Below are 25270 nucleotides of genomic sequence, written 5' to 3' on the forward strand. Positions count from 1 at the left end.
TAATGTTATAAACATGGGCGTGCAAGATTTCTTATGGACATGCTTTTGATTTTCTTAGGTACATAAAAGTCTATTCGTAGAATTTTTGGATCATATAGTAACTCTATATTTAACCTTTTGTGGAATTGCCAAATCATTTTCCAAAGCAGCTGGCCTAGTTTACATTTCCACCAGTGCGTTTCTCAGCATCCTTACCAACAGCTGTAATTATCTAGTTTCAAACGGTTCTATTATTATAGCCATCCTGGTGGATGAGAAGTGGTAGCTCATGGTGTTTTTAATATAGGTTTCTGGTGATTAAAGAATGTTCTTTCATTTGCTTATAGAAGGCCATATAAGTACCATAACATTCTATTTTTTTAATTTTTATTTTATGTGTATGGGTGTTTTGCATGCATACATGTATGTATGTATGTGCACCTCATGTGTTCCTGGTGTTCACAGAGGCCAGAAAAGGACATTTGATTCCCTGTTACTGGAGTTACAGATGGCTGTGAATCACCATGTGGGTGCTGGGAATCAAACCAGAGTCCTCTGGAAGAGCAGCCAGTGCTCTTAACCACTGAGCCATCTCTCCAGCCCCTTCTTTAAGTTGAATTCGTGTGCTTTGGTTTTTGTGTTTTCTTCTGGTTTTGTTTTCTGATTTTTGAGACAGGGTCTCTTTTAGCCAATGCTGACCTCATACTGATCATGTACTAAGCCTTTCTGATTGTCCTGCTCTCACTTCCCGTGCTTGGTTGTGAGGTAACAGTCAATTTGTTGTTCGTTTATTTACATCTATTGATTGAGTGTATGTGTGCATGTGAAAGTGTATATGTGGCTCTTAGGTGTGCTATAGCACACAAATGGGGGTCAGAGGACACCTTTTGGGGGTCAGTTCTCTCCTTCCACCGTGTGGTTTCTGGGGATAAATCTCAGGTCATCAGGTCTGGCTACAGGTACCTTACCCACTGAGCCACCTCTCTGGCTCCAACTTATATTTTTCTTTTTTCTTTTATTTATTTATTATATATACAACATTCCTTCCCTGTATGCTTGCATGCCAGAAGAGGGCACCAGATCTCATTATAGATGGTTGTGAGCCACGATGTGGTTGCTGGGAATTGAACTCAGGACCTCTGGAAGAGCAGTCAGTGCTCTTAACCTCTGAGCCATCTCTCCAGCCCCCAATTTATATTTTTCTATGTGGACATCTGCTTGATCTACCTCAAAGTATTGACTCTGACTATGAAAATCATGTAATTCTATAACTGAGTCAGATTCTTTGTATTTACCCTTCTGAAAATGGTTCCAGATTTACTTCTGGAAGATGCATTTTATGAGGCCTCAACTAGGCAATCATAAAGGGGTACCAAAGGTTGGGAGGTCTGCAGCTCTTGCTGAAAACTGCAGACAGGCTGCTTTAAGAAGTGGCTGTCTGTGTCTCAACTGAGCTCCCAAGTGTGACCTTGGCCATACTGCATCCACCCTTGCCAAGGGTCTTGCTTCTGCTTTGAGCCTTAGACGTAGTACCTCATCACAGATATGGTACCTCCTCACAGACGTGGTGCCTCGTCAGAGTCCCAGAGATCATGGGACTGGGTAGCTGACCTCTCAACATAATTCTTCCCCATCCATAGAGTTTTGACCCTCTAGCTTCCTGTCAGCACCCTAGATAAAGCAAGTTCCTTATAGGCTGCAGCTTTTACAGTAACTGCCCCCTATACCCGGACACTTCCTGACTGTCCCCTGTGTCTGGACCCTTCCCGACTGTCCCTGTGTCTGGACCCTTCCCGACTGTCCCTGTGTCTGGACCCTTCCTGACTGTCCCCTGTGTCTGGACCCTTCCTGACTGTCTCCTGTATATGGACTCTTCCTGACTGTCCCCTGTGCCTTAGGGCTGTCCCAGCCTTTTCTGCCCCCCAGGTCTGAAAAGCACCATTCCCATGACTGTCCTTGTTATCTGTTCTACCTTATTTAGAAGGTGGAATTCATCAATCCCTCTTTGGTTGTCTTTTGTTATTGGAAGGGTTAGTCTAGTCACCATCAAGCTTTTACAGCCCTGAGAACCATTCAGCCTTTCTTTGTCAAATGTTTATTTATAACCATTCTGCACACAGCGTTGACTGTGAGCCAAGCACCATGATAGATGCTAGAGATGCACTGATGAAACAGGACAGACAAGAGTCCTGGCTTTGGGGTCAGCCACCAGATTAGACAACTGATGATGTACATTATAATTACACTGCAGCTAAGTGCTGGGGAGGAAGGAAGTGGGGAGCTCCTACGGGTGACTAAGCCTGGCCTAATCACTGTCCCACACACTGTTTGTGGCATGGGATCCCCTCCTGCAGTTGTACACACAGGCAGTCCCCTTGCCTGGCATAATGAGGACAGCTTGAACAGAAAGTCCAGTCCTTCTGAAGATGATTCAGAGACAATTGCATACCTTAACCATCATCTCCTGGTACCTAATAGCGCAAGGTGGCATCCCTCTGACTTGGATTCGTAATGGCAGATGCTGCTCTGATGTAGTTTCCAGGCCAGTGGTGATCTCCTTACAGTTTGAAGGAACAGAGCTGGCCAGATATGAGGCCCTAAGCAGGCAGACATGGGAGGGTGGCAGAATTAGGTAAGAGAAAAGGGAAACAGATGGTGATCATGCGATTGCCATGATCCATTATTGCTCGGGTATTCTTTCTCTGCCCCGCCCTATGAAGCAGATACACCCTCGGTGCTCCCTCAGTGGGACCTGCCCCACTGTTTCCCGTTGTTGTTTGAGAGGAACAGAGCCTTTCTCTAGAGAATCATCTCCCAGTGGCTGCTGTGAGGTCAGGGGACACTGACCATTTCTTAGTCTCCCTCTCCTCAATGGATAGAGAAGTATACACACACACACACACACACACACACACACGAATCCACAGTTGTCTCCATCCCTCCTGATCCTTCCGGCCACCTCTGTTGTTTTACAGTGAAGGCATTTGGGTAGTCAGAGGTTCGGAAGATGGCTCAGTGAGTCAAAATACCTGCCACACAAGTCTAGCGACCCGAGTTTCATCACTGGAACCTAAATAAAGGTGGATAGAGAGAACTGACTCCACGGAGTTGTTCACACTCTTGTGCAAATGAAAGGTCTCCTATCATTTATAACTCAATGCCCTGCATTTTTGCTTGACATTATCAAGAGAAATGATATTTGTGAACAGTCTTACAGGATGGAGGTGAACAGATTTCATTGGATAGGGTGATACCCTCCTGGGAGATGAGAGGATGTGAGCAGGGCACTTCCAGTGGCAAGAGGTGACTCTAGTGGAATCCTAAGCGATAGAGCCCTCTCCTACTGGGGCTTGCACAGGGCAGGATCACCAGGTGTGTGTGAGGTCACCAGGATGGCCATGTGGCTCCTGGGAGCTATTTCTCACACCCATTTTCCTCGGGGAATCATCTGGGTCTTGGTGACCCAGACGTTCTTTGTTTAGACCAGTTTTGCATGGTCCCTAGCAGCCACCCTTCTGACACATCATCCTGTCCCTAGTGGAAGGAAGCACCTGTCATCTCTGAAAGTCACATGAAGAGGCCCTGGGGGCCCTGTTCTGGAGAGCTCCCCCCAGTGCCTGAATCAGAACTTGCCTCTTTGCTTCAGGAGTCTTGTCACATCTGAATGCACTAAACTGACACAGCCCAGCCTGAACCCGCCTCCCTGTCTACATCAGCAGGGAAGGCAGTCTTGATTTAGGGGTTGGAAATAGCAATGTCAGAGTGAGATTGGTAGCACTTAACAGAGCAGTGGGGCAAGTCCTGCCCTTGGGTGACTCATTTCCTTTGTATAGACAGTCAGTGCAACCAGCCAGCTTCCTTGCCCCTGCTCTTTCATGTTCCAGCATAGAAAGGCAGAAGGACTTACAGTAGTGAAAAATAGGAACTGAACAATATTCTCACAGGCCGACTGGCTCCAGATATCCCCAACTTCCCCTGTCAGTGAACAGACTTACATTGTAGATGGGGGGAGGACCTTCCTGCTAGGGGCTACAAGAACCTTCTTAATGTGGGGAGCAGAACTAGAAGCAATAATTTGGGACTAAACCCCACATACCACACCTCCCTCATCCCAAATCTCCAAAACCAAAGAGCCAGAAGTGCTGGTACCCCTGTATTTCCCCTGCAAGAGAATCAGGCTGCACCCCTTCCTTACATCTCACACAGAAGTTGACTCAAAATGGGTCACAGAGCTATGAGAGCTAATAAAGCTCTCAGCAGAAACGTAGGAGGAAATCTTGGTGACATTAGCTTCAGCAGTGGCTTCCAAGATAAAGCAGCAGGAGCTCAGACAGAAGGAAAACTGGCTAAATTAGGCTTGAAATTGAAACATCTCTGCGCTCCAGAAGGTACCACTAAGAAGGAAAACAGAAGCTGGGCATAAGGGCTTGTGCCTGTAGTTCTAGTGCTTGAGACGCTGAGGCAGGAGGGCCGCCCAAAGCTAGCCTGGGCTATGTGATGACCTCAAAATCAACGTTGGCTGTAGACAGTGTCTCAAAAAGAGGGGAAGGGAGGGGGATAAAAAAGAAAAAGACAGCATAGAATGGAGAAATTATTGGTTAATCAGATAGCCCAATACAGTTCTGGTGTCCAGAATCTGCCCAGAACTCTTTTAGTTTTTATTGATTTCCTAAAACAGCTATAACAAAGTACCATAAATTAGATGACGTAAGACAGCAACTGTGTGTTCCTCAATAGTACTAGAAGCCAGGCCCAGAGCCAGATGTCCTCGGGCTTGGATCCCTCTGCAGATGCTGAAGAGGAACCTCTGCCCTGTCTTTCCTTAGGTCTTAGTATTCTTGGTGTTCTGTGGCTTGTAGGTGCACCCCTCTGCTCCCTCCCTCCATGATCCCATGCTTCACCTTCCTCTGTGTGTGTCATCTCCTTTCCTCTCTGGTTTTGAGCCAGGGTCTAGCCTGGAACTCACTGTGCAGATCAGGCTGCCCTGAACTCGTAGAGATCTGCTTATCTTTGCTCCAGAGTCCTGGGAATGGTGTGTGCCACTATGTCTCCTCTTGTGAAAACATCCATCGTGTTGGATGAAGTACATGTGCATCTGAACTAATTATGTTTGCAAGGACCCTGTGTCTAGAGACATCACATTAAAGGGTTAAGATTTCAGCAGGTCTTCTGGGGCTGAGGCAAAGGTCAACCCTAACAACAAAGCCATAAACCCAATTCAAAATAAAAATCCAAAGATAGAGATCACCAATATGAAAAGATGTTCTCTTGCCATTAGGCATTAAGGAAATGCAAATCAGAACTGTAGTGAGAACACTTCACAGGTCAGCATGGCAGGAAGACATAGTGGCAGAGGTTGGAGAATTTAGAAGGAAGCTGGAGGGCTGGCGAGTGCTCCACAGGTAAGTAAAGGAGCCTCCCACTCCAGCCTGACAACCTAAGTGTGATCCCCAAAGCCCACATAAAGATGCAAGGAAAAAAGTGGCTCAAGTTGTCCTCTGGCCTCCATGTGCCCCCCCCCCTGTAATATCAGCCTCATGCAGTGCAGATGGGAACGTAAAATGGTATAGCCACTTTGCAAAGCAGCATGCTAGTCTCAGTTAAATATGGAATTTAAGCATAACCCGCCCAAGACAGGGGACTTGGGAGATAGACACGTCTGTTAGTGGGTAGAGGGTTTGTTTGTTTTGTGGGTGATGAAAATATTCCAAACTTAGGTATGCATATACATCTCTGTGAGTATACCAAAGACATAGAGTTGCACACCCATTTTTAAGTTGTATTTTATCTATGTAAGTGTGTATGAGCGTGCACTTGTTCATGGGGGCCGGAAAAAGGCGACAGATTCACCGGAGCTGGAGTTACAGGAAGTTGGGAGCCACCCAGTGTGGGAGCTGGGAACCAAACTTGAGTCCTTTGCAAGAATAACAAGTGTTCTTAACCCTTGAGCCATCTCTCCTGTCCCATATTTTTAATTTTATTATATGTGAACTGTAAGAAAATATTTTTAAAACTCTTATAAGACTGCCTCGTTCCTTTTATCTTACAGAAAAGCAAGAGCTGGATTTCTGAAGATGACTTCTGCCGACCTCCCCAGGAGCATGCTCCCAAAAGTGCTTCTGATCGCTCCACATCTCCAGATGGGACTCCAGAGTCAAGGCCTGCTCTCCATAGGTGTTTTTCTCAAGGACCAAGAAAGAGCTGTTCCCTGGGGGCGTTAGACAAAGCCTGTGTGCCTTCACCAGACTGCAGGAATGCCAAAGCAGCCCCAGCATCCGTGTTGGCACAAGATCATAAAAATTTCTGTGTGGTGCATCGGAGGCAGATGGGTAGGTGTCTCTATAGAGTCCCATCACCAGGGACAGTGTCTTTCAAATGACAGCTCTCAGTCCTCTTAGCCATTGCAGACAGGTAGTGTGTCCTTCCAGGGTGTGGAGGCAAGTGACACTTACGCAGGCAGGAAAGCACTTCTGGGAAGGTGCTGCACTCCCTCACACAGTCCTCTAGAGCAGTGGCAGAACTGCCCACGGTGCTGCACTCAGAGGGCTCAGCAGCACCATCCAGCCAGGCCACCTGTGCCTCTGAGAAAGAACAAACAAAAGGCCTGATTACAAAATGTAATTTTTTTTTGAGGCAGGGTCTTGCTCTTTAGTGCTTAGTGTGTAGCTGAGAACGGCCTTAGATTCACAGCCATCTCCATGTGTTAGCCTCTGCAGTGCTGGGATTTCAGATGTGTGCCACTCCTCCTAGTTTAGGTCATATATTAAAATGGAACTATTCTCAATGAAGTTTGGGATAGCAAAGCCAACCTACCATTTCAGCTGCTCGGCAGGTAGAGACAGGAGGATCTCAATTTCATAGGACACTGAGTGAGTTCAAGGCCAGCTTGGGTCTCTTAACATAAACTTATTTCAAACAAGTGAAATGATATACCGGGGATATAGCTGAGCAGTCAAACCCCGACCTAAGGCGTGAGCCCTGGGTTCACTCTCCAGTACTGTGGAAAACGAAACCAATACATTTAGGATTGCAGAGAGCCCACAGACTCCTTCCGTACCTCGGAGGAGAGCCTGCCCTTGAAGGCCAGCTATCTACTGGATCCTTCTAAAGGCCTTTTATCTGGATGGTTCAGGGAGCAGCCCTAGCAGCCCTAGCAGACCCGCTGTCCGGTTCAGCCCTCCACGTGTTCTTTATGGGATGGATTGAGCTCCATATCCTGAAAATTCCTACAAGTATTAAATAACCCTCGCTTAATTTTCATTAACCCTCAAAAAGTTGAGGTTTGGTTTTTGTTTGTTTGTTTTTCTGAGACGGACTCACTATGTAACCCTGGCTGTCCTGGGACTCACTATGTAGACCAGGCTGGCTTCAAACTCACAAGATCCCCCTGCCTCCGCCTCCCGAGTATTGGGATTATAGACCTGTGCCAGCACACCCAGCTGGTTTGGTTTGGTTTTGTTTTGAGACAAGGTTTCACACTGTACACAGGTTGGCCTGAAACTCAACTGCTCATCCTGAATTAGCCTCAGATTTGTCACAGTCCCCTCCCTTAGCTTCTTGAGTGCTGAGATTAAAAGCATGAGTCACCGTATCTCCAGATTTCACTTGAGGTTGGTTCTGTCACTCATTTTCTGATGGTAGGCAGTCAGCAGAGGACTTGCCAAAGCCCCGGTCTCTGTGTTGGCTTCTCTTGGGCTTGTCTCTCATGGCTGACTGTAGTCTCTAACCACAGAGTCAGGGCTTCATGTGTCAGCTGTTAGGTTCCCTGACACGCTAGTCCAGAAGGGAAGAGACAATCGTGTGTCTTTTAGACTCCTGCTTGGGAGTAGTTCCGGGGCATAGGGAACAATGAGCAGCGTGCAGCACGCAGTCCTCACTCACCTACCTAACCACGTCCTCATGCAGTAGGTATTTCTCTGCTGTGCCCAGCACTGCCCTGGGCACTGAGAACAGTGTCCTATCTTCCTGAAGCTTCCTCCCTACTCTTCCCCCATCAGAGTGGAGGAAAATTGACCAGTAAATGTGTGGTCAAATAGTGGATGGGGAACTATCCATAGTGACCAGAGGAAGAGAAGCCTTGCTAGAGTTTGACCAAGGCCATCCTCGCAGATGAGGTGACATTCGGGGTGAAAGGGAGCATGGAGTGATCTGCATTTCAAGCCTGGAGAAGGTGGTCAATAGCGCCCTTCTGGTAACATGCTTGACATGTCCAGGGAGCCACGGTGAGCAGAGTAGATGGGAGTGGGTGATAGTAGTGTGAAGAGATGGGGCGTGTGGGACCGAGGACCACAGGAAGTGCATGGGCTTTTGTTCTGAGCATCTCATGACCCGCCTAATTTAAACATATATTATTTTATTATTATTTACTTATGTGTGCATGTGTTCCCAGAAATCCCTGAAAGCACGTGAGAACAGCTAGGAGGAGGGTGTCCATGGAGCTGAGGCACAAGTACTGAGCCCCAAGTGCTCCAGGCTTAGGTGGTCGGGGAGATGAAGGCTAGAAATGAGGGCTTTATGTAGGCTTTTTTGGATTGACCACAAGGTAGGCTTTGGTGGCCACGAAGGAGCAGCTGTAACAGCGTGAGGAGATGAGGCCGTAATGGAACCAGGTTTAAGAAGGATGGGAGTAGGGAAGCTGGAGGCAGATGTGGGTGTGTTTCCCCGGTGTTTCTGGAAAGGAGACCGAGAAGCAGGGTGGCAGTTAGAGATGGAAACCGAGAGAAACGGTGTCTGAGCGTGGAAAGAATGACGACAGCATGTGTGGTGACAGGAATGACCCAGTAGAGAGAGGAGGAGATTGCTGGAGAGACAGCCTTGAGTGGGTGGAGGCTCAGACGCTGAGAGGCAGTGCAGTGAGGAGGCCCATGGAGGAGTCTTCATTCAGGGAGATGTTGGAGGGGAGGTTACCAGCTGTGGGGACGGCAGGAGGAGATGTGCAACACTCCTGGCTTTCAGGATCTCATCTGAAGGTGCGTGGGGCCAGCTTCTAAAGGCAGTCACTCTCCCATGGAAGAATATTGGGTATCAGTTGTGGCTTTGAATTGTAAAGATCGCAAAAGGACGGATCCATACTCTAAAGTGCCTCTTTTCTTCCACTAGGCCTATCGAACCCGTTCCGGGGCCTCATGAAGCTGGGCACAGTAGCCCGGCGAGGGGCGGTGGGCATCTGGAAGGAATTCTTTTGCGAGTTGTCTCCCCTGGAGCTCCGCCTCTACCTGAGTGATGAGGAGCGCACCTGCGTGGAAAGCTGCTCCCTGCTACGATGTGAGGCCGTGGGGCCAGCCCACAGTGATGGGCGGTTTGAGTTGGTCTTCTCTGGCAAGAAGCTGGCACTACGTGCCTCCTCCCAGGATGAGGCTGAGGATTGGCTTGACCGTGTGCGGGAAGCCCTGCAGAAGGTGCGTCCTCAGCAGGAGGAGGAGTGGGTGAATATCCAGTACCCAGACCAGCCGGAGGATGCCCTAGAGGCTCCACCAGACAACCTCCCCCCTCACTCAGCCCTGCTCCCAGAGCCTGCAGCTGCCCAGGGCGTGCAGTTGGACTGGACATCTGCCCAGGTTCCGGAGCCAGATGCTATCAAAGAGTCCCTTTTGTACCTGTATGCAGACCGGACCTGGGTCCCCTATATTTTTTCCTTGTCCTTGGAGTCTCTGAAATGTTTCCGTGTGAGAAACAACGAGAAGATGCTAAGTGATAGCCATGGAGTGGAGACCATCCGAGACATCTTGCCAGACACCAGCCTTGGGGGCCCAGCCTTCTTCAAAATCATCACAGCCAAGGCTGTCCTGAAACTACAGGCCCAGAACACTGAGGAGGCCGCCCTGTGGAGAGACCTAGTCCGAAAGGTGCTGTCATCTTACTTGGAGTCAGCAGAGGAGGCTGTGACGCTCGGGGGGAGTCTGGATGAAAACTGCCAGGAGGTGCTGAAGTTTGCCACCAGGGAGAACGGCTTCCTGCTACAGTACCTTGTGGCCATCCCCACTGAGAAGGGCCTTGACTCCCAGGGCTGCTTCTGTGCAGGTGCTGACCGACTCTCCCACCAACTCCAGCTGGCGATGCTCTTCCTCCTGTGGGGTCCTCAGTTAGGGCTCCCCACCAGGGTCTTCATCCTTCCCGTATATGATGCAGCAGATGGCACCTACCCTGTGGCCTCTGTTCCTCCACAGTGCCCTCTGTGGGTGGCAGTCCTGCTTCCTGAGCCCTTCTGTCCTTCCTGCTTTATACTACTGCTACACTGAATAGACTTTTGTTACAAGGGTATAAGATCCTTCCAAAGCATGTGTGCTTGCATGCTTATAAGTAATGATGCAAGCGTCTGGGTCTGTGCTTTCCAACTATAGTTACAGGTTACATGTGGCCACTGCACGCTTAAAGTATGACTATTCATAACTAAGAAATCAATTTTCCATTTATTTAAGTATAAAAACGGCCTCTGACTTTGAGCCACTGTGTTGGGCAGTATATTGCTCCAAGTTTGAGGGCTCATCCTCCCCTCACGTCTCATGTAGCCCAGGCTGGCCTTGAAATTGTTATATAACGGAAGGCAACCTTAAACTCTTGGTCCTCCTGCCTCCTAAGTGCTGGGATTGTAGGCCTGTGCTGTTGTGTCCACACACACACCCCCACTTCTTCCTGTTTTTGTTTGTTTGTTTGAGATGCAGTCTCACTGCATAGCCCAAGCCGCCTCAGCCTCCCGAGCAGTGGGGTTACAGGCATTTGGCATCACACCTAGTTGGCTTTCCTGTCCTTTTCACATATGCGTATCAGTCTATGTGAAGGATTCTATGTCAGCATCATCATGATAGGGATCTGATCTGATCCTGTGCAGGGCACAAAGCCAGATGCTTCATTTGGATTCTCTCATTTTTTCAATCAGTATATCCTTGTAGAGTTAGGGGCTACATTTTCTCTCATTTTAGTATTGGTGAGGAAACTAGAGTCCAAAGCTAGTGTCTTGTCTCGGGCTCTTAGTCTATGCGAGAGGCAGAATTGGACTTTGATGATTGTGTCCTGTGCTCATGGCATGACACCAGAGGGCCTCCCAGAGGATGTTCCGCTGTCTGCCTTCCGTTGTTACCTCTTCCCACCTATCTCCTGGACTTAGTGTCCAGGGAAGATGTCAACTACCCTGTTACAGAAGAATAGAGTAGAGCTGTCCCAGTGGGGTGGAGCCCAGGAGACCATAGAGGAAAGCCCGCTTCAAGTGCCCGGAAGGAAGTGGCCTGTGGCAAGCCCCCCCCCCCCCCCAGGGTGGGTGAAGTGGCTGAGCAGAAAACACCTGCAAACCTCCGCCTGCCCTAGCGCTCACAGTCCGGTCCTGTGGGGGAGGCTTCTGTCTGTGGGTGTGAGCACTGTGGCTGTCACCTGCCAGCCTCCCATCTGAGACCTGTGAACCCAGGGAGTTCAGGCTTTCTACACTGCCTTACTGGCAGTGGCTGGGAAGATGCCAACCAATGATATTCGTGTTTGAGCTCATAGTTTACAGGGCACTTGTATTGTTTACACTTTGCCGTGACCTCACAAAATGCTGGCAGTAGCTAAGATCTACAGTGAAACAGAATCTTAGGAAAGTTAGGAGACGGTCAGGAGGAGGCAGCTGATCAGCAGGAAAGCCAGCTCTTTGGTCCTGAGACCAAAGTCACCTTTTCCTCCCGTGCCAGTGGGAGTTGGGGGGTAATTAAGCATTTAAGTTGAATGCTAGTGTTTTGCCCTGGGCACTCCTGACTCTCCCTGCTCTCTGGTATGGAGAGATTACTGACCAAGTGACTAAACTGTCACTGCTCACTATCTTGAGATAATATTACTATAGGCTCAAGCAGACACCATGTTATGTCTAGGCCACGCTGGTCCTGCTAGCTTCCCCATCTTCTCTGACTGGACCTCTCTCCACAAATCTGTCACTGCTGGTCAAGGTTCTAGCTTTGTTCTCTTATTTCTGAGTGCCGGTGGAGAGGCAGGAGTACAGGTTGGCATCCGGAAGCAGGCAGCGGAGCCAGTGAACAGAGGTGCCTATGGAGAATGCTCTGGCTTTGTGACCAACCAAGCCCAAATTTGAGTGCTGCCTATCCCTTAGTCTTGATGTGACCTGACAGATGACTTCCTATGAGTTTGTTTTGAGACAGGTTCTTATTATGTGACCTCAAACTCAGAATCCTCCTCTCTCATCCTCCGAGGGCTCCCAGACCCAGCAATTATTGTTTAATAGTATGCTGTCATAATCAACAGTTTTTCCAGGGGTGATGGTGCACATTGTGCAGGCCTTTAATCCCAGCACTTAGAAGGCAGAAAGCAGGCAGGTCTCTCTGAGTTTAAGACCAGCCTATTCTACATACATCTCAAAAAAAAAGTTTTTATTTTAAGTGACAGAAATACAAGTGACCTTTTTTAAAAAAAAAATGCATATTTATTGAGAGAAGAGGTCAGAGGACTCAGTTCTCTCCTTCTACCATGTGGGTTTCAGGGATCAGACTTTAGTATCAGGCTTGGTGGCAAGTGCCTTTTCCCACTGAACCATCTTGCCAGCCCGTGAGTGACTGTCTTCATCTTTATATTAGCAGGCCTTTCCCACTGTAGCAGATTCCATGTTACATGAAGCTGACTCTGGCCCCACTGCTCACTTCCCACCGTCCCTTCCCTAGGCTGCTCACGGCAGATCGGCTTCTCCTTTGTGCGACCCAAGCTCTGTGCCTTCTCTGGCCTGTATTACTGTGACTTCTGCCACCAAGACGATGCCTCAGTGATTCCAGCCAGAATCATACACAACTGGGACCTCACTAAGCGCCCGGTAAGTGTCTAGGCCAGGCTGTCATTGCCTGCATAAAGCTGCTCGGTGACTGGGAAACATTATCCCCTAGGCTGCTGTTGGTTTGGAGGACTTTGGCTGTAGGGGAACCCGAATCACCAGTTCAGGCCCTGAGACGTGGGACTGAAAGCTTGGAGTCTATCTTCAGTCCCTGAACAGGGCTTTGTAAAACTCTGCCATGGTCCCCAGTGTCCCTCAGGACAGTTTCCTGAAGCTAAGATAGCAACAGTTGTTGAGGGTTGGTCGGTGGGTAAGTTAGGCTAGAGTAGGTGCAGCACACTGATGGATGGGTGGATGGACATACAGATGGGCTAGCCCGTGGGCTGCACCCCTGAGATAGCTTTGCGTGTGCTGATGAGCTGGGAGGACAAAGTGTAGTGATGGGAATGGCGGACCGCTTCCCGACACCCGGCGAGCTTTACCCGAAATAATTACACGGAAACTGTATTCATTTAAACACTGCCTGGCCCGTTATCTGTAGCCTCTTAATTGGCTAATTCTCATATCTTGCTTTAACCCATATTTAGTAATCTGTGTAGCACCACAAGGTGGTGTCTTACCGGGAAGGATCTTAGCCTGCGTCCATCTCGGAGAGGAGAGCTATGGCGTCTGCCTGAAGCGTCTGCCTGACTCTGCTTTCCTTCTACAATTCTGTTCTGTCTACTCCGCCTACCTAATCTTTTTTCCTATTAAAGGGCCAAGGCAGTTTCTTTATTAACCAATGAAAGTAACACATAGACAGATGCCCCTCCTCCATCAACAAAGCATTTTTCTAGGTCATACAGTATCGTTATTGCTTAACACCTCCAACTTAGAGAGGCCCGAAAGGACACATCAAAGCTGCGTTCAGAGCCTTTAACCTCTGAGCATCAGTGTTTTCGGCTGTAAATGGCCACGCTTGTTTTTAGAGTATTTGTTTGCATAAGCATCTGGACTTACCTTGCTTCACCACATTTTGTTTATTTAATATTATATCTTTGGTACTTTTTCATTACTGTATGTGTACACACGGTATGTGCAAACACTAGTCTGTTCTCTCCTTCCACCGTGTGTGCCCTGGGGATTGAACTGTCTCATCAGACTTGGCTGCAGACACCTTTACCTCTTGATGGCCCTTGGTCACCTTTATCATGTATACTTCTGAAGGAGATTGATTGCTTGCTTGTGATAGTCTCTTAGTACCTGTCAACTGTGCCTTTCTGTCCTCACAGCCTGTTACACTTTCGTTCCTAGGGCCATTTATCCAGGGTCTTTCTCCAGGGGAACAGACTTGGCTTTCTCCCAAGGGCATGGACATAGAAACACAAGGAAGGAGCCGTTTGCTTCTGTCAGAGCCTGTGGGCTGCAGTCTTGACTTTGGCTGTGCCCCACCATACAGGAATGGTGACGCTGAGTTAGTTTCACCCTTGTGGTGAGGGGAAACCCCAACATTGGCTTTGTTTTGGCCTTCTGTTGTTGATCTTGTCTCCACCCCGCCCTCAGTATTAACTAGTCCACCACATAGAGGAGTGTACACCTCAAAATTCAAAGATGCACACGAGCCCTTTGACAGTAAAACAGTTAGCACTCCTAGCCTGGTGCGTCTGTGGAGCTCCCCATTCACTGCTAGAATCTGCCTCATCTTGTCCCACACTGAGACATGGCAGTCCTGTTCTAGATGCTTCTGGGACCAGGAAAGTTCTCCCTCCGCAATCACTGGCCTGGGAAAGACAGGGAAATTCAAAGCAGAGAGTAGTTGGCCCAAGGGTTTGGAACTTCATTGTTTGCTGTTGCTGCGCTGGCTGACCCACTTGTACTGAGATCCAGCTGGCACCTGGCAGAACGTCACCCCAGTACCGGCATTCTGCCTTGACCTGTCTCTTCCATGCCCCAGGATACAAACAGCCTCTGGGGAGCATGAAGGCCATGTGCAGGGGAGGGCTGGGCAGTGTTTAGCACACATTGCTGGATGTTGTTTCAGCTGATCCAGCGACTGGGTTGTGGGAAGAGCTAGGCTCAGTCTAGAGGGCAGCACTTTGACCCCAGTTGTCGGAGTTTGCTACCAGGCTTTGTCTAGACTGGGGGCTGTTACTTCAGGGCTCTGGCACATGGGAAATGCAGTTATAACTTTTAGTCTAAACTCAAAATAATTCATGAAGTGTGCTTTGATTTTCCTGTAGCAAACCTTAGCTCTTGGCCACAGAAAACTGAGTTTATGGCAGCCCCATGAGAAAGACCACGCCTGTTGGCCTCTGCCATCCGCAGGCAAGTTGGATGAGCCACTTTCGCTTCTCTGAAGCTGTTTCACCATCTGTAAAATAGGCACTGCCACCTCCCCAGAGATGAGAGAATATAGAGGAATCACTTATCTCTAAGTGGAGATGCTGGCAGCTGAGACCCTCTAACATTATCCTGAAGTACTGGCTAGAGCTGAGGGCACTTAGGAATGTCATGGAGTTCTGTCTGCTCCGTAGCTTCCTGTGGCTGGAGCATCAGCAGCGGAGTCACCTGGTTCCTGAGTTAGGGCCCAGAGGACAGCATGTTTCCTGTAGGCAGGAAAAGGGGGCTGGGAGGACAGGAAAGTGTGGAAAGAATCTCCCTTGTCTCAGCATGGTCAGAATCAGACAACAACAGGGTTTGAGACTGCTTTCAGATATTGACTAGCCGGGTTTCTGAGCTGTGTGACCTTGGTCAAGTGGCCTCAATCCTCTGGCCTTATTTCCTGCTCTGTGACTTGAAGAAAATACCATTCAATGAGGACAGGCTGCAGGCAGGTTTGAACTAGGTAACACAGCATCCAGCCAGAAGCCTTAGCTGAGCAGGCAAAGTCTTCCTTGGATTTCTCCAGGTCTGCCGGCAGGCCCTGAAGTTCCTGGCACAGATCCGGGCTCAGCCCCTTATCAACCTGCAGCTGGTGAACGCCTCTCTGTATGAGCATGTGGAGCGCATGCGGCTCATTGGCAGGAGCCGGGAGCAGCTGAGGCTTCTGGGGGACTACCTAGGCCTGTGCAGAAGTGGTGCCCTGAAGGAGCTGAGCAAAAGGTGAGCCGTGAGCACTCGTTATGTGCGCATGCACCTGTGTGCACACACCCACCAAGGCCTGGGCAGGGTGTGCACTTGGGAAATGCCAGAGCTGAGCTGGGAACTTCCCGCTGGCAATGAAATCACTGTGTCCCCTGAGGGTGGTGTGCGGTTTTGTTGTATGTTCACTCGTTCCTTTGTTCAACAAACATTTATTGAGAGCAACCATTCCGAGTGCCTGTGCTGAGTCAAGCAGACCCGGGGCCTCCCTTCAGGAAGCCACTGGTGTGGTGGGAAGCAGGTGAGCCAGCAGCACCTCCAGTGGGGGCAGAGGGAGGGAGAGAGGAAGGATGCTCCAGATGTGCATAGGGGCCAGGGGGATGCATCAGAAGGGCTTCCTGGAGGGAGCGGCTTCTGAAATGAGACCTAAAAAGTAAATAGAAGTCACCTAGGGAAGGAGGAGAAGAGGAAGGTTGGCTGAGGAGGGGCACACGCGGGCCATGGAGGAAAGCACCAGGCATGGAATGTTCAGGAAGTGCTTCAGCTGAAGAAGGAACGGAAGTGGGCAAAGTGGTAAAGGGTAGTAGCGAGAAGGACGCTGGCCTGGCTCATCCCTTGGCTGCTGGCTTTGGCAACGCTCCTCCCTGGAGCATCTGCAGCATGTACAATAGCCGCACCCTCAGGACACCCTCTAGAAACCCCTTGTTCCCCAGAGCCTGGATCTTTTAGTGCTTAGGGATGGGAAGTGGGACTTCAGGAGAGTCTGATAGGTCTCTGACTGCCTCGGGCCTCCAGGCCCTAACTTATGGCTAAAGATGTGGCTTCTAAGGGGCTGTATTCTCTGGGGAGCCCTCAGGTGGGCAGGCCTTTGGGAGGAGTGAGGTGCGCTGCATAGTATGGACTTTGTGTCTGCTTTGCTGGCTCTCTGGAGACTGGAGGCGTCTACAGGCTGTCCTTCCCTAGCCTGCTTCCCCAGAGGCCAGCACAGAGAGCACTGTCTGAGCATGTCTCCTCAGGCCCAGGCATACCTCAGTTCTCCCTGAGGCATGCCTGCACTGTGCCTTGAGCGTGGGCGTGTCCAGTGATGGTTCCCTGACTCTTGGGCAGGACAGAGGGGAACACTGGCCCTCTTCTGCCCAGAACAGCCACCGAGCCTCACCAGGCTTTGCCTCCTTCCACAGACAGCCTTCCTGGGAGCTCTGCCTCCTGAGATCAACACAGTACCTGGGTCTCCTTTTCCCCATGAAGTTGACCCATTCTCTCTTTTCAGGGATTCCAGGGGCCAGGGCTCCAAAGAATGTGTACACCTGCCCAGAGGCAAAATCTCTGGGTGGGAAAAAAGTCTCACTGCCTTCTGTGTAAATGGGTGACTACAGCATGGCTCATGGGTGCTGGCCCCACTCACCTTACCTGCTGACTTGTTCCCGGCAGCCTCTGATGGGTTCTCGGGCAGCCTGTCTCTATCTCCATCTTCTTGACTCGCTGTCACACCCTGCCTCAGCCCCGCACAGCTGCCTGTGAGAGGGCAGGCCAGGCTGTGAGAGGCTTACTTTATGTTTATACACACTCTGTCTGTGCCCTCGACCAAACCTTACAGAAAAATCAGTTGCGAGGCCACACTGACAGTGACAGGCAAAGGGTACAGTCAGTGACTCCCCTGCTGGCTCCTCGGACTGGACAAAGGGAAGATGACAGGGATAATCTCCATTAAATCAACTCCACCCTTCCTGCCAACTCAGGGTCAGCCTTTGTACCCCCTCCCATGTTTTCCTGGCTATAAATGACAGCTTCCTGTTCCCAGAAAGCTGGAGGCTCTCTGAGGGCAAATTGGAGTCCTTACCTTACTTGGCTGTGTAGGATTCAGTATCCTAGGCCCAGATTGGGCTCCCTGTGGATCATAACTAGAGTGTGGCCAATCTCCCAGGGGCCTGGCACTGTCCTGTCCTAGTGTCCAGAGTGTCCAGATAGGGCCCCACACTTCCCCAGCTTGGCATACCTTCACACCAGTGCCCACATGCGTGGCCATCCGGGCTCTGTGCCAGGGATTCTCTGCAAGTGTTTTCCCTCCCCTCAGAATGTGACCTGGGGTCCCTGCCGTTGATCTGTTAGGAACCTGAGCAGGGCTGTGTCCTGCCTTCATCTTTTTCTCCTCAACCTGAAATTAGATCTGCTTTGCCTAGAGTATGAATCAGTTCCTCTCAGAGGTCAGGGAAACCAGATGCTTGAACGTGACCTGGGGGAAGGGGCTGTGTCCATGATTTTCTGTCCTCAGAACTGTTTCAGTACTGGCACTGACTCAATGGAGGGGATGAGGATACAGGCCAGATTCCTGCGTCAAGTTCAAGCTCTGATTCTTAACTCTGTGACCTCAGGCAAGTCATTTAACCTGTGTTTCCTGTCTTCTCAAAATGGGAGTTAAAATTGGACCAGCTTCACGGGATTACTAGGTATTTACCCCAGTTCCGGGCACCTCACGTCAGCCCACTTCATCCTCATGGCTTGGTAGTCAATGTGTTTGCAATGCACCAAATGTGTTCAGCAAATTATTTCATCCTCAAAACAATTCCATGTCTCCCAGAAGGATGCCCCTAGGTACCAGGGGCTAATTAATGTACAAGGAGCTTAGGCGGACTGATGTGCTCTTGGCCTGCCTGGTAACCCAGACTTGTGTTACTGACTGGTAGGCGGGGCTAAGGGGAAGGAAACCAGGAACTGGAGGCCTGACCTTGGAAGCCCTTCTGAGGAAGTGCTTGTGTTGCCTTTGCAGGCTAAGCCACAGGAATTATCTCTTGGAGTCTCCTCACAAATTCAGTGTTGCTGACCTCCAGCAGGTGAGCATCCCATGCTCCTCACCCCTAAATCCTGGATTTACTAGAAGGTTCTTAATCCTGAAGAAATCTCAGAGAAATAGCAGGTGGGGCAAACTCAGGCCAGCCAGCAATCTTCAACAGTCCCCCACCTCAGAATGGCCTCCGTTTGCCCTCCTCCTGAGCAGTCACTAACCCCTACCTCCTGGACTAAGCAGGGGTTCCAGCATCCCAAGGGTAAAAGCGGAGGCCTTTCCTCCAAAGATGACAGGGTAGATTGGGATCCTATCTGTTGGTCCTGTACCTCGGGTGCAGGCCGATGCCCACATCAACAACCTGATGCAGGGAGTTCTTTTTGCCCATGTGAAACTAGGAAGTTCTGAGGCAGGTGCTATGGCGATACAGTAGAGCCACCTAAGACTGGTCTCCATTGCCCCTGCAGATTGCAGAGGGGGTGTATGAAGGATTCCTCAAAGCCCTGATTGAGTACGCCTCTCAGCACGTCTACCACTGTGACCTGTGCACCCAGCGAGGCTTCATCTGCCAGATCTGCCACCACCATGACATCATCTTTCCCTTTGAGTTTGACACCACAGTCAGGTACGAGGGCTACTACCCCACAACCACAGCCTGACCCAGCATCCCTGGTAACCCTCATCCGCTTATGCACACACTCCACTCTGCCGATGCCCAGGATTCTGTGACTGCCCAGAGCCACCTGGGCTCACAGCCCACCCCCGGGTGGTTGCTGCCTCATGAAGTGGGGTGTCTTTGAGCTCAGTCTACAAATGGGTTGAGGGTTGACAGTATATCCCTGGCCCTCGAGCACTAGCCTGAGGATGAGCACTAGCCAAGTGGGGACCTGATAGCTGGTACCTACCATGGCCCCAGCTGCAGTAAGTGGTAGTTCTTGCCGTTTAGTACTGCACATCGTTAGAAGACCCTGAACAGGGGTATACACCCCAGTCTTCCCTTACCCTTACCCCAGGTAGGAGTGGAAGGCTGAACTAGGGCGGTCATCTACTCACCTTCAGTAGATGAGCCAGCCAGCGTCAGCCCGAATGGACCTGGGCTGTTTCAACTGCTTAAAGGTAGGCAAGAAGTCACATAAACACTCCAGCATTACAAAGAATAAAGTAGGGCACAGAGTATCAGCAGGCGTGGTGTCACTTATGGGTCCAGTGTCTGAAGTGCTCTCCAAGAGAGTTGGAGGGCAGTACGCGTGAGTGTGGGCTACAGACAGAACACAGCCTCTCTGGGGTCTGTCCAGGCCCTGGCCAGCCTGGGCCCGGCACATCTAGGTGACTGTCACTCAAAGGCCCGGATGCTCTCTTCTCAGGTGTGAGGAATGCAGAACTGTCTTCCATCAGAGCTGCCAGGCTGTGGTGCAGAAGGGCTGTCCCCGCTGTGCCCGCCGGCGCAAGTACCAGGAACAGAACATTGTCAGCTAAGCCTGCTGTCCTGACCTTCCGGGGCCATCCAACTGGGTTTGTCATCAGCTTAGGCTTCTCTGTCTCCCTGTAAAGGACACTCTCAGGTGTGCCCAGAGCTCCAGCTTCCAGAGAAGGCCCAGGAAGCCCCAGTGACACTCCTGGCCCCTCATTAGCCTTCTGCTCCAGGAGGTGGGGACCCACCCAGTGGTGCCTCTGCAAAGGCCTTTTATCCGGCCTGGTGTACCTAGCTTTCATAGCACCTCCATTAGGGCTGTTCATACACTGTGGAAACGAGGCCTGGTGAGCACTTTGAACTCACATTCCTGATTAAAAGGTCTAGTTTTTTAAGGTGGGTTTTCCCCCTTCATATTTAAACAGAAAATATTTTTTTTATTCTTGACCCTACCTAAACCACCTAAGAAATGCAACCATTCGCCCAAGTGGGTGAGAGCAGTCCCAGCCCAGAGGCAGGATGGGCCTAGGTGGACAAGCCTCTGGGCTGGGCGCCTTTCCTTGCCCGTTCTGGCACATACTGCCGGAAGTGCAAGTGTTACGTGCCAAACGACCCATCACTGCACGGCTGGTCAGTTTCAGAGACTACCCTGCCCTCCGTCTTCGTACTCTCACCTGGAAAGTATCCCCTTTCTCTGTCACAGCCCCTGCCTCCTTTCTGGCTTGGGAACACAGCAGAAGCAGGGGAATGACCAGCGCCAGCACTGTCAGCACTTTGAGTCTTCCTTGTCAGGAAGACCGTGATCCTGCCCACCTCATCCCTGTACCCTCCTTAGTCCTGGTAGATGGTAGGGCTAACCCCTGCCAGGGTAAAGTAGGCTAGACACCGAGAGGCTCCGAGCTCCGCCTGTGGAACAGACAGATGTGTGCAGAAGCTGCACTGTGGAAGCTTCCTCAGCCCTTGTCTCCAGATTCGCTTGCTCAGCAGGACACTGCGGTGCCCAGTGGACTTCTCAGGAGCAGGCTTGCCCTGAAGAGGCTCTTGGGGCTGGTGTAGCATTCCAGAATTGTTCTCAGGGTGATGTTCATAGCCTTGAGGCATTTAGGGGAGTAGGTATGTACTATGCTGTCCTCACCTCTCCTGGACCCCGTAGCCCTTCTGGCCATCCCAGAGTACTCAAGTCAGAGCCAGAGGCCTCAGGTGAAATGGTGAGCCTCTCTGGAAATGTACCTGTCATTTCTAGAGAAGAGGTTTCCCCACCCTCCCGGGGGTGAATGAGCTGAGTCACCTCCTGAAGTTTGAAGAATTGTGCAATAGACCAGAGGAGGCATTGGCAGGTGGTAGAAGCTGCCACAGTTAATCTGTCCCCATCATGGACGACAGCACTCTCCAGTGGTTGGGAAGCCAAAGCTTCCAGAACCACGCAGTGTATCCATAGCTGCACCCCACAGCCAGCATTAACACTTCCCCCAAACCACCGCCTGATCAGAGCCCTCTTGCTGTGGGCTTGTTACATGAGAGTATTCCAGAACCCACCAGGGGCAGCCGGAGCCCCTCCACTGCCTGGGCTGTACACGTTAGAGCGTGCCCTCACCTTTCCTGAGCTGCTGATGTGCTCAGATGAGTCACCCCACCACCAGAAGAGCTTGCTCACGTGAACCTCAGCAGTGCCCACACTGTAAGAGATGTTATTTTATGCAATATTCTGACAAGTGGGCCTTGACAGTGTAGAGAAGGAGCTGCTTCCGTGGTATTTGACTGATTTGCAGTAAAGAGCTCATCTTTCTAATCAAAATCTGGCTTCTGATTCTTACTCCTGCGGCTGCTGGGGAGACACCAGCCATCCCACCCGCTCCCCTCAATCCTAGGGACTGGCATTTCAGGGTTGTGGAGCACACTTGCCAGCCAAAGCAGCAGGGGACAAGAGGTAAGTGACAGAATTTAGGGTGCCCTGGGTGGAGTTGGGAGGCTAAAGCTCGCTCTTCTGCCTTAAGTGCCTGAATACAGATCTCTCTCTCTCTCTCTCTCTCTCTCTCTCTCTCTCTCTCTCTCTCTCTCTCTCTCTCTCTCACACACGCGCACACACACACACACACGCGCACACACACACACACTGACCTGTAAAAGCTCAGGAATCTGGGTGTGGGATTCAGAGAGGGTAAGCAAGAAGGGTAAGCCCTGGCTCCTGGATTAAAGGCTCAAGAGACCTGTCTGCTGCTGGCTTTCACCAGAGGTTCCAGGAGAAGCCCCACACTGCCCGTGTAAGAACAGAAGAAGGAAGGAGACTAATTCCTAGGGAAAGCAGGTGGTGGGAAGACGGGACAGAAAAAGACAACACCCAGGGGTACATTTCCTGAACTCGAGGACCTTCAGCCAGTGAGTGGGGCTGCTCCTTGGCCATCGATGAGCCCGATTCTCCAGAGACCTAGAGGAAGAAAGGGGAACTGGATTTGGAGGTTGGGGGAGGCAGGCCCAGAAAAGCGGCCTGACGCTTGAGTTGACACTGCCCAGGGCCTCAGGCTCAGTTTTGCACCTTCAGCACAGGCCTCGGGGGCAGTTTCCCTTTCCTCCCCTCTGTCTGGAGGGGGCGGGAAAACTGGAGCTCTCATCCCCAGAAAGTGCCTCCTATCATGAAAGTAACAACAAATAATAAAGGTCATGCGCACCATCGTTGTGTTTAGTCTGTCTCATTTATCCTTCCCCGCAAGCCTATGAGACAATGGGAGGAACTGAGACCCAGTAAAGCCGGACTCCCATGTCTAAGTGCCAGCTTGCAGCAGAGTTGGGCATCAGATCACTGTACACCCAGAGACAGACCTGACTGGCTGGCTGGGGGCTAGGGCAATTAGGGAAAGACAAGGTAGGGTGGAGGGAGAGAGCTCGCTCATTCAGCCTCTTCTGCCATATGCCTTCTCTGGTGGAGCCTACCCAGCAGAATGCGGGCTCATTAGTGGACAAGACTAACAGCAAAGATGAGGAATGGGGAGTCAAAAAAAAAAAATATGAGGGTGGGTGTGTCCAGCCAAACCCTCAGCCCTGGAGGGACATAGGCCTGCTGTGAGGGTTCCCTTCTCTGCTCAGGAGCCTTAAGCAGCTCCTGGGTGGAGCACCCAGTTGGACCCTACACTTTTTGGAGGCCAGAGAGAATGGATACTCCGGTGCTGGGGCCTGTCCTAGTCAGAAATGTTCCCAGGCACAGCTCAGAGTGGGAAGGCTGCTTTCCCAAGAGCCAAGTGGCTTCCAAGATGCCTGCAGAGTACTGGACAAGGACTCTTTCCCCCTTCCGACGACGAGGGTCAGTGGGAGGGTAATCTGGTCAGAAGTTGAGAGAAACTGCCTCCCCCGCAGATCTCCATCCAGGCCCTGCCGCCGCCTCCTCCCCGGAGACAGCCAGGTGTGGCCCAGGATCCCGGGGAAGGAGGGGGAAGGGTGGTGTCTGCTCCTAGAGCGCTGGCCCGGCCCAGAGGGGACAGGAAGCCAGGACACCGGGGATTGTCTCTTGCAAGCACAGCCCAGCCCCAGCCTGGGAGGAAGTTCTGCCGAGCGCTCTCCGCCGGTTATATTGTTGAACAGGAAACAGGGCACCGCGGGAGCAGGGCCGTGGAACAGGCAGCACCGGACGCGGACCCCACGCGCGGCTGCCAGGACAAGTGGAAGCTAGGCCAGCGGGCGAAAGTTCTGAGGTGCCCGGGCCGGGCTAGACTGAGGGAGGGGTGGTGTCGGGGAGGATGGTGCTGGGTCGTGGGAGGGCGGGAAAGGTGCCCCCAGGTGGCCGTCCCCACCCTGGAGCCCCGCGCACCGCCTGTCCTTCTCACTGTACTGAGGTTAAAACCCCGGAGGCCCGATCCCCAGGAAGGAGCGTTAGGCGTGGGGGCTGCCTTCCGTCTGGGGGCAAGAGGGGAACCAGCTAAAGTCCCCCGGTGCTGATTTAGGCATTGGTGACGCTATGGCGAGGGACGACCGGGGCAAAAGATGCAGGAGACCTACTGGCTTAGGGTGCGTTCTTGCTTCCAGGGATCCTCCCCGCTCTCGCATCCCTCCCCTTCTCTTTGCTCTCCCCGGATAAAGGAAAGATCTGAAGTGCAGGTCCCCTTGCCACACAACTCGAGACACTGCGCTCCTGTGAGCGTCCCTGCAAGGGGACTCTAGTTTTTCCAGGCCCGGACGGGCTGCGCCCTGAGAGGGCGGAGGTGCACTAGGAATGGATAGTACTCTCGGTCTAGCTGCAAAAGGCTCGCAGTTCGTGATTTAGGGAGCAAATGGCCTCGCTCAGAATGTGCATGCAGGGACCAGACAACCACCTCCAGCCGGGCATTCCCAGAGCATCGAGCCCGCGAAACGCAGGGCCTCGGGGGCAGCAATTCCCTCCGGGGGTGGAGGGGAGAAGCAGGACCTATTGACCCTTAAGCTCCGCTCACTACCCTTAGTCAGCACCTCTTCCACGCAACCCCTCCCTCGTGCCTTTTTTTTTTTTTTTTCCTGGAGACCCAGTCTCACAGTTCTCCCATGGGCCCCGGCACAGACATTATGGCTCCTCCTCACCCTCCCATACAAGCTGTACTGGGGACTGGGAACAACCGTACTGAGTGTGGGTCTCTGCCTCTCCTCTCTGAGTCAGCTCTGTTCTGTGCGGTTCCTTCGGTCTCATCCCTTGGAAGTCCCGCCCACAGAGATGGTAGAGACCTCACCTGCTACCCTCCGCCAGCCCCGCCCATCCAGTCCATGGGCAGCCTGAGACCCTCCCAGCTAACGTGAGTGCGTGACTGGGGTCTTGGGGAAGGGGGCGTAGCCCGAGTGTTCACTCTCCCAGGATTTGCTCGCCAGGCTCTGCTCTAGCGTGACACCGCCTCTCAGGCTCAGGGTGCTCACTGACTCAGTCTACACCCCTTCCCCCTACAAGGAATTCTTGAAAACGTGAAGTCAACCTCAGCAAGAGGGTGGACTCCCCGCTGCTGGCCCCAGGCCATCTTGTAGAGCAGTAAACGGAGTGGTCAGTGTAGGGTTTTGGAGTGACCAGCACTTCCGGAGTAGGCCACCGGCTTCACTTTTTTGAAGGCACACAAGTTGAGATCGTCCCTCTTCCCCCATACACTCACTGAACAGGCATTGGGTGGGTGGGTGGGGCGTTATGATGATTCCTCCAAAGAACTTTAGGGGATCCTGGTGACACTATCGAAATGCATTCTATAGGAACTACTCTCCCGGGCAGGCAGGCAAGGTAGGGATCAGACGCAGGTGCGCACACCAGGAAGCTTTGGGAGCTGGAGAGCAGGGGGCGGTGCTGGCCCGGATGGGC

General features: G+C 51.5%; 2 protein-coding genes and 1 long non-coding RNA gene across 6 annotated transcripts in view; all 3 read left to right on the forward strand.

Moving 5' to 3' along the window:
* Positions 1-21478, forward strand: part of Plekhm1 (pleckstrin homology and RUN domain containing M1) — a 52682-nt gene extending 31204 nt beyond the window's left edge. The window contains 7 exon segments of the mRNA XM_038327933.1: positions 6029-6308; positions 9079-9999; positions 12618-12763; positions 15609-15802; positions 18549-18612; positions 19031-19188; positions 19928-21478. Coding sequence (XP_038183861.1) covers positions 6029-6308; positions 9079-9999; positions 12618-12763; positions 15609-15802; positions 18549-18612; positions 19031-19188; positions 19928-20039 — 1875 coding nt within the window. The 3' untranslated portion in view covers positions 20040-21478.
* A 1-nt stretch (position 21479) lies between these two features.
* LOC119812914 lies at positions 21480-22644 on the forward strand. Its single transcript, XR_005285129.1, has 2 exons — positions 21480-21901; positions 22102-22644. It is a non-coding gene; the product is annotated as an uncharacterized LOC119812914 (long non-coding RNA).
* Positions 22645-23309: 665 nt separating this feature from the next.
* Positions 23310-25270, forward strand: part of Arhgap27 (Rho GTPase activating protein 27) — a 28753-nt gene continuing 26792 nt past the window's right edge. For 2 of the 4 annotated variants that reach the window (XM_038328400.1, XM_038328403.1), the window contains exons 1-2: positions 23539-23657; positions 24593-24725. The gene's annotated coding sequence lies outside the window, so the exon portion shown is untranslated. Of the gene's footprint in view, positions 23369-23538; positions 23658-24592; positions 24726-25270 lie in introns of those variants that run through there. The other 2 variants (XM_038328402.1, XM_038328401.1) reach the window with 2 other exon arrangements.

This window comes from Arvicola amphibius, chromosome 4, assembly GCF_903992535.2.
Source record: "Arvicola amphibius chromosome 4, mArvAmp1.2, whole genome shotgun sequence".
Lineage (NCBI taxonomy): Eukaryota > Metazoa > Chordata > Mammalia > Rodentia > Cricetidae > Arvicola > Arvicola amphibius.